General features: G+C 46.8%; 1 protein-coding gene across 2 annotated transcripts in view; it reads left to right on the forward strand.

Annotated features, from left to right (window-relative positions):
* The first annotated feature begins 730 nt into the window (after positions 1 to 730).
* The window catches only part of LPCAT3 (lysophosphatidylcholine acyltransferase 3), a 50124-nt gene continuing 41849 nt past the window's right edge, over positions 731 to 9005 (forward strand). For both annotated transcript variants that reach the window (XM_045296008.1, XM_004708142.3), the window contains exon 1: positions 731 to 937. In XM_045296008.1, the coding sequence (XP_045151943.1) occupies positions 787 to 937 (151 nt within the window). In that variant the 5' untranslated portion in view covers positions 731 to 786. The remainder of the gene's footprint in view (positions 938 to 9005) is intronic.

Consider the following 9005-nt stretch of genomic DNA (forward strand, 5'->3'; position numbering starts at 1 on the left):
AAAATAATAAGTATTTTTTCACGTACTGCCTGTCTTCCTTTCCTCGCCTCTGGAAACGGTCACCTAGTGACACAAGGCATCGCTGGGAGCGGCGCACTACCGTTTTGAGAGCGGACCAGAAGGGACGGGATGGAGAGGAGGCGCGCGGGTTCCGGGCGGGCGGGCGGGCGGCTCTCGGGCGTGTCTAACGGTCTTGGAACGGCCGGGGCACCGTTAGGGGGCGCTCGCGCCGCCGCCGCCGCAGGAATTCCCGCCCTCACGGCTCCGGCCCCGATAACCCCACCGGCCGGCGACCGCGAGTAACCCCGCGGGCGTGACGGGGCCCCCGCCCCCCGCCCCGCCTGGGCGCTCGCCTGCTCCCGCCTCAGCCAATGGGAAGCGCGCGAGCGAGTCGGCCGGACACTCGGCCTCTGGGACTCCTCCCCGCAGCAGTTGGAACCGAGTTGGACAATCCCCTTGCCGCGGGCTTTAACCTTCCCACTCGGAAGGCAGGTTCCCGGCTCCAAGCCCCGCCCACCGCTGCCCACCGGGCGCTCCCTCCCGGCTGGAGTCACCTTGCCTCACCAACGTTCAGACCCGCCTCCTCCGTACCTTGTTGCCTTAGGCCCCGCCCCGCCCCCGGACCAGCCAATAACAGCGCGGCCCTGGGGCCGCGGGGCGGGCCTGCAGCCAATGCGCACGCCGTGGGCGGGCCCCGGGCCGGAATTAAGGGGAAAGCGACAGCGTTTTTGCCCACATTCGGGGCGCACAGAGCTGGGGGGTCCCTGAGGGGCGCCCGGAGTTAAGATGGCGTCCGCCACCGAGGGGGCCGTGGGCACTGCCGTGGAGCTGGTGAAGGTGCTGCGGGCGGGGTTCGAAGAGCTGAGCCTTCACAAGTTGGCGACGTCCCTGGGCGCGTCAGAACAGGCGCTGCGGCTCATCATCTCCATCTTCCTGGGTAAGGACCCTCCTGCGTCCCTCCGCCCCCTCGCCGAGTCCTCGCGGGGTGCAAGAGGTAGGGGGTCACGGTCTCCCCCCCCCCCCAGAGCCACCCGTGGAGGCTTTCTGAGGGAGGTGCGGGTGTGAATCCTGAAACACACCAACCTGCTGATCAGGGAGAGACAACGGTCCTGTCTGGAGTCTGGGGGCGCTGTGCCCTCTGAACCTCCTAACAGGCTTCCCCTGCGACCCCCGCTATATGCCCCCTATCCCTTCCTTCGACGCCCCCGCTGTCACATTATGCCCTTCTCCTCCCGGTGCCCGCACGACCTGCCCTTATTTGTCGCTCTCTTGAGTTAGACTGCCCATGTGTTCTGCTGTCTGTTATTAATAACAACCCACAGACGCGTGCATTTACCGGTAAGATACCCCCCCACCAGCTTAGGCCTCCTCAGCCATATTTCATACTTACATATTCTTGAGTATTTTGTGCATTAAAAGCTTATATTGCACTTTCGTTTCATTTCTGTCTTGTTTCTATCCTGTTTCCTTCATTGATACCATATTGCTTTTTTAACTTTAGCTATCCTCCAGTCATTGCCCTGAAATACGATCTCTTTATTAGTGGACTTTAAACAGGACGAACAAGCCCCTTCAAGACTATTCATGCTAAACCAAGCATTTATTACCCATGTCCTTTAAAGGCTGTGGTATGTCTAAATGTATGTCACAGCAAGCTGTATTATAATCGGTGTATAGGCTTTCTTACTTCCTCCTTAATGCATGGAGGTAACATGCTATGAAGAGACTGCGTGGCTTTGAAGACAACCCCAGCTCCATGCCTGCTTGCAGAGTGGGACCCTATTCATTAACCTTCCTGGGTCTTAATTTTCTTGTCTATGAATTGGAAACAATAATGCCTACCTCAAAGGATTACTGTAGAGTTAAGTAGAATTCAAAGGTCAAGAACTGAGTCTGTGTATTTGAGTAGTTGGAAGGTTTGGCTGAAGATAAGTTATGTGGGAGTGGGGGAGGGGAAGGATTAAGCCAAAGCTGCAAGTATGATAAGAAGCAAGACTGGTGTGAAAGCAGAGATCTGAACTTTAATAAATGGGAGTAAAGTTGTGCAGATGTGGAAAGCCTTAAATGCCAGGGGAAGTTTGAACCTTATCCAAGACTCAGTAGACACATTGACATAGGATAGCATTCATAGGTGATAACCCTATCTAGATAATGGGAGAGGCAGTAATTCATATTTAAAGCACCTTGGCTAATACTATTGTTCTTTGCCTATTACATGTTAAATCAAGGATGGTTTACCTTTCTTACAACTAAGAGCCACTTATTCCTCCCTTGTGGAAGTGTAAGATTTTGGAGATGGAAACAACCGTATGCTTGTGACTCACAGTGTCCACCAGGCATAACCCTACTTTACCAACACTTCCATCTAGTACTATGCACAACAGCTTTGAACTTCCTACTCTTTCAACTCAACTTTGTTTCTGACCCAGTTATTTGTCAGGACTGTAATTGACAAGAGTATTTACATTCAAGGAAGCTAGCTCACTGTTGACTTAGCAACCATAAATTGAGAATAATACAAGTAGCCACACATTATAAGGAAGTACCTGTTAAGTGGAGCTAGGGGCAGAATTAGGATTTGGAATTTGTCTTTTGTGTGCTGAGATCCTCGAATACTGTGTGTATTCTCTTGGTGGGGTATGAGTAGGTATTGTGGGGAATGGCAGAGAGAGAATTATTTCTTCCATTTCCTGTCCCTCTTCTCTCACCATCTACTAGTCAACAAGGTAATTAATACTAATATAATACATTATTATACTCATGAGGCCCTTGGCCCATTCTACCATTCATCATATCCTCCTTTGTATCTTACATATACCTTTGCCTTCAGTAACTCATTTGGATCAACTTGGGGCTTTTTGTTGTTTCATATCACATTTAATTCTTTCATGTGGAGAGGTGGAATTGTATTTTCTAGGTAATAAGTTTTGGAATGCAGAAATTCCCCATACCTAGAGACATCAGTTGATAAGCTAGATAATATGCATAGAGAGAGTCCATGCTGGTTGTAACTATGTTTACTTAACAAAGATAGTATCACTTCTGTGTACTGTAACCTAGAAACCAGTAGCCTTTCTAAAGGGGAGTATCTGGTTCCTGATCCCAGCTCTCTCAGGGAACAAGACAGGGAGAAGCAAGCAAGGGCTAGGATACTGGAGGAAATGCTTGCCAAAGGTACCAAGAAGGTTGATGATACAAAATAACTTCAGATCCACTTTCTACCAGTTAAAGATCACTTTGGGCTTAGAACACTTCGTATGTCAGTCATTCACATTTCAGAGTGTGAATAACTTTTCATCATATTTTAATTGACATTAATTGAATTTAATTAACACCTTAACTTTACTTGGGCTTTTTGTGCTGATCTTAAAGTGGGATGCAGAGCATTCAAATACTAGTTCTCAAACCTTTTTGACTGGGGCCCATGGTAAAAAAAAAAAATATATATATATATATATATATATATATATACACACTTTATTTTATGACAGTACACACCCATGTGTATGTGAATATATGTATTTGAAACAAAAGCTTCAAGAAACAGTTCTTATCCTTACTACAGGCATTGTCTTCGGCTATTTTCTATTCTGTTTGGAGTTTTTTCTTAGCATTGTTTATGGCTCACTAAATTGATTTCATAGCCCATTAAGGGACCACACCAAGCACTCTGAAAACACCCCAAGTTGGAGTTGTCATTTTTTAAACATAGGCCACTTGGGAGAAGGTAACCCTACTGGGGCTGCGGCACTGGCGTTTGGGAGCCATCCGAAGACTGCGAAAGGATGTGTGTGTGTGTTTGCCCTGTGTCTGATCGCAGAGAGTTTGCTGGGAGGATGCTAAAGGTGAAGTTTCCTTAAGTGAATGCTACTGAGCATCACCTTCTTCAGCAACTTGGGTTCCATCTCACTGAGTTAATTAATAACTTGAATTTCTCCTGATACATTCACTGAAACCTACTGAGCACCGAAGTGCTCAACCTGGCCAGGGCAAGGAGGTGCGATGTGGATGGCAGAGCCCTGCCCTCCGAGGCAGCATGGTCTGCTGACGGGGAATAGGGAGTGGGGGCGAGATAAGTACGCTCATAACCACAATAAAGGGCAGACATCGAAGTGCCTTAGAGAAGCACGGAGCTTTATGAGGCTGTCGTCGATTACGGACTTTGAAAGATGAACACGGTTGCAGCGGACTGAGATGGCAAGAGAGAGAGAGCTTGAGCAAAGGCTGCGAACGAGGAATGCGTGGTGCCATGCTCAAGGAACGTCAGGTACTCCGACTCCGCTCAAAGTGGCCATAGTAGGAGGGAGAGAAGCGCTGGGAAATAAGACTCGGAAGGTAGATTGTGGAGCCTGAAAAGCCGAAGAAAGGCGTTTGTACTGAGTGGACGAGAGATAGCCACTGGGGACTTTAGAATGGAGAATAACGTGACTGGCGCTGACTTGGGAAGAGAATACTCTGGGGGGGGGGGTTGAAATAGGCATACAGAAGAAGTAGGGAAGCTAATGAGAAGGAACCGTGATCTCCAGAGAAAGTCATAATAAACTGGAGGCAGAGTGAGAGGGGAGAGTAAGGAGCTCATAGGAACTATGTGAGGAATACAGAATTTTTTTTGAAGGTGGATTGTATCAGCCCTTTCATGGCTATTCATGACAGAAACCTAGGAATCATCCTTCCTTTCACTTCCCGTATCCTCATCCTATCAATACGACCGCCCAATTCTGTCTCAAATCCATCAGCGTTTCGCCATCACCATCTGTTTTGGGAACACCTGAGGCGCCTCCTGACTGGTGTCTAATTCTGTTCTTGCCCCCTCCAGTCCATTCTCCACAAGCAGCCTGAGTGATTGATCCTGTGCCTCTCCTGCTCAGAACCCTTCAGGGGCTTCCATTCATGGCTGGTAAGCCCCTACCTGCTGCTCCAGCCTCGACTCCAGCACGTTCGCAGCCTCTTAGCCACTTGGCCTTTCAGCTCCTCAGCTGCGTTCAGCCTTCTCCTCCATCAGAGCCTTCGTTCATGCTGCGCTCACCACTCCTCACCCCATTCCTCATCTGACCAGCTCCTGGCCTCTCGGGTCTTGGTTTACATGATTACCTCCGCTGAGAAGGCTTTCCTGGCGCTCCATTTAGATGGTGTGCCCCGCCTCATGCTGACTGAAATTTCATGCCAAGTATTATTTCAATATGTAATTAGACAAGGGTAAGTCAAGAGGGATTGCTACAACATCATTGAAACCCTTTTATTAAGCAAAAATAACAAAATAACATAAAGCTACTGTGTGTCAACATAGCCCCTGTCTAGGGCAGTACACTTGTGAAGGCCAGGTTTCCGTCTTGCCAACCCTCCCCCTAGTCCGGTGCCCTTCCACGTGTGCCACTTCAAGATGGCAGTTTGGGCATTCTCCAGGGACTCCAGTTGTTTCTTTGAATGTTCTTGGGGTTTGTGGAACAAGAGGAAGTGTTGACAGGGAAAGATCAGGCGAGTGGTGAGTGGGGTGGGGTTTCCCAATGGAATTCTCCTAGGACAGCCCTTGTTACCTCCAGAGAATGTGCAGGTGTATTTTCATGACCGAAAAAAATGTCTTGGCCTAGTTTTCCTGGCCATTGTCTCACCAGTTGCAGCTCCAACTTTCTTGAGATTTCTTCATCAGCCTTCCTGATTATCCTGTGTCCTTTGAGAAAATCTGTTAAGACTTCCCCTTTCTAACTTTCCCCCACCTCACCCCCCAGAAAGACAAAAACAAGCAATCGACATAGCCTTCCAAGATGACTTGTCTACCTTGAATTTATCTTTGTGGCCTTGCCAACCTTCCCATCTAAAAGCTCTGTCTGTCGGTCTGTAGGTCTGTCTGTCTAGCTGTATGAGACAGTAAAGATCCGTGCTTTGGGAAGGTGTGCACTTAAGTTTTGGTAAAAATTTTTATATTAGACCTCCCCTCAAAATCATTTTTCCCCCATGACTTTTGTTTTTTTAAAGCACGTAACAAGAGTCCGACAAGTGTGTTGCTGAGAGAACATGTCTGCAGCCATCCAGAGACATGACAAAACATGCTTGATGTGGATAAACCCTGGCATGTATGAACTCCAACCCTGTTTTCAGTATATTTTTACTTACTCTCATATATGTTTATTTCGCTCACAGTATTCCCAGAGTTTAACACAGCAGCTGGCTTATGGAAGAGGCTCAATAAATATTTGTTCAATAAGTAAATATAAGAATGCATGACTTGGCAATGGATTAAATGGAGGATAAAGAAGTAGTGTTTCAAAAAAAAGAAGAAAGACAGTTGAACTATGAAGTTGATTCCAACTCAGAGTGAACCTCTAGGGCAGAATAGAACTACCCTGTGGGTTTCTTCAGAGACCTTACAGGGGTAGAAAGCCTCATCTTTCTCCCGAGTTTCAAACTGCTGACCATGCAGTTAGCAACTCGACAAGTAACCCAACTTGCCGCCAGGGTTTCTATTCCGAGAGAAGAGAGCTTCATTCATATTGATGGAAAATGCTCATATTGCGACCCCTTGTTAATAATAATCATCAACCCAATTCCACTGAGTGGGTTCTAGCTCGTGGTGACCCTGAGGTGTCCTTGAGGTTTCCAAGCCTGTAAATCTGCATGGGAGCAGACCGCCTCGCCTTTCTCCCTCAGAAGCTGGGCTTGAACTGCCAGTCTTTGAGTTAGCGGTTCAGTGCTTAGCCACTGCACACTAGAACTCTTAGATGATGATGATGATGATGATGATAGCTGGAATGTATTGCTAAGTTTTGCTAAGTTCGAGACATTGTCCTTAGTAATCAGCAAACAATACTCTACCTAAACTAACCAATTATCCATAATAACAGTAGTTTTCTTGTACAGATGAGAAACTAGGTTACTTGTATATTAAGTAACTTGCCTACTGTCAAACTTGACCTTAGATTTTCTACTTCATGCTAGAGTTCCTGCTCCTTACTACTTGGAGTTGGGAAAGGCAGGTTGGAAAAGGCTCATGAGGCTGGAAACGATTAATGCCTTCGATGCCCTGTTATCTTTCACCTTCATTTGGTTAAACCAAGATGTAATCAGCATGAGACCCCTCTCAGCTTCTAACAGCAGAACTGGCCGGGTGGAACAGATGGCCACCCTGCATAGCATGAGTGTTCTTCTCCAGCAAACTCCTTGGCCATGACTGGCTTGGCTGTTAACTGATTAAAAATTGCAGTTGGAAGTAGAGTGTCATTCCTCAGAGGTTCAGAATTAGCATCACTAAGGTTAGCAAGGAATAAATCTATCTTGGAAGAAGTATAGCCAGAATGCTCCTTACTATTGGAAACCGGGATGGGGAGACTTTGGCTCGGGTACTTTGGACAAGTTATCAGGAAGGACTAGTCCTGAGAGAAGAACATTATGCTTGGTAAAGTAGAAGGTCATGGGGAAAAAGGAGAACCTTCAGTGGTGTAGGGGGTTATATGTTGGGCTGCTGACCACAAGGTTGGCAGTTCAAAACCACCAGCAGCTCTACAGGAGGAAGACAAGGCTTTCCACTCCTGTCTAGAGTTACAGTCTCGGAAACCCACAGACACAGTTCTTCCCGGTCCAGTAGGGTCTCTATGAGTCAGAATTGACTTAATGGCAGTGAATTTTTCAACGAGTTGGATTAGCACAGTGGCTGCAACAGCGGGCTCAGACAAAGCAAACACTGGGTGTGTTTCATTCTGTTATACACAAGATCACTTTAAGTCAAAGCTGACTTGTGTACACCTATTAACAACAACATCCGCAAGGTTGGAGACCTTTTAAATCAAAGGAGGTTCTGTAGTGAATACCCTTTGGACCAAAGTCATGCCTGGCCTTCAGAATGAAATCCATTATTCAGTGCACAAAGCTTCCTTCGGGAGGTGTTGAAGTCACAATATAAAGAGGCCAAAGCTAAGCCAGATGGAAATTAAACAGCATTACTAAACAAATGAGACCTGCTGAAATTAAAAGAACTAAAACAAATCCAATGATGCCATTGGGTAGATTCTGACTTACAAACTTATCCAAACATTGCTACTATAAATTAAGGGGATTGCCCTAAATTCAGAGCCACAAATTTCGTCTTCATCTAAAGCAACTCATTGGGGATTTCTTTTGAAATTTTTTTTACACCTCCATTGTCACCTTCCCCCTCACCCCCGCCCCCAGTACCGTCCATTGCACGGGCCTTCATATTTTGAGTGACAGTATAACTTTAATATTGCACAGAATCATTTCTCTGCAGAGTATGTATAAATCAGGGCCCGTGAGAGTAGCTGTACAAGCTAGCTTACCATAAAGTACCTACCCACTGACAAGAAAGCAAGTGTGGGCAGCCAAGGGCACCCCTGGACATGTGCAACCCAGCGACCTTTCAAAATTGTATCAGGTCTTCTGGAAGGAAATGGCACTTCACGTGGGCCTTGAAAGGGCTGGTAAGATTCTAGTCAGATGGAGACGAAAGGGGAGGAAAGGTAGTAAAAGGTGCACTGTTTGCAGAGACCCATAAGCCTTGGCTCAGCCGGAACCTTTCACCATAACCTAGGCCCTAGTTACTAAACTTCAGCCCTCCATTACCTCAGATGCACAAAGCCAATCTTACAAAAGAATTGAGGTCAAGAGTTAAGCAGTATATCTGATGAGTCATAGAGGAGCCCTGGGTAGGGTAGTGGGTTCAGCGTTGGCAGGAGAAAGGTGAAGGCTGGCTGCTCCCATGAAGATTTACAGCCTCAGAAACCCTACAAAGCAATCCTTTTTTGCCCTGTACGATCTTTTTAAGGAAGAAAGATGGGGTTTCCTACTCCTTAAAAAAGTTACAGTCTTTGGAAACTCACAGGAGCAGTTCTACCTTACTCTATAGAGCAATTATGAATCAGCATCTACTCAATAGCAGTGAGAGAGATGAGTTAGCAATGGTAGTCGTGGTAATTTTAAAAGAAACAGCCAGGTCTGTCTAAATAAGATAGGCTGGATGAACAATCTGGAGGAGAAAACAACGGGACTGACAGTCT

This window comes from Echinops telfairi, unplaced genomic scaffold (assembly GCF_000313985.2).
Source record: "Echinops telfairi isolate 266 unplaced genomic scaffold, ASM31398v2 ScPeMD7_7356;HRSCAF=8355, whole genome shotgun sequence".
Classification (NCBI taxonomy): Eukaryota; Metazoa; Chordata; class Mammalia; order Afrosoricida; family Tenrecidae; genus Echinops; species Echinops telfairi.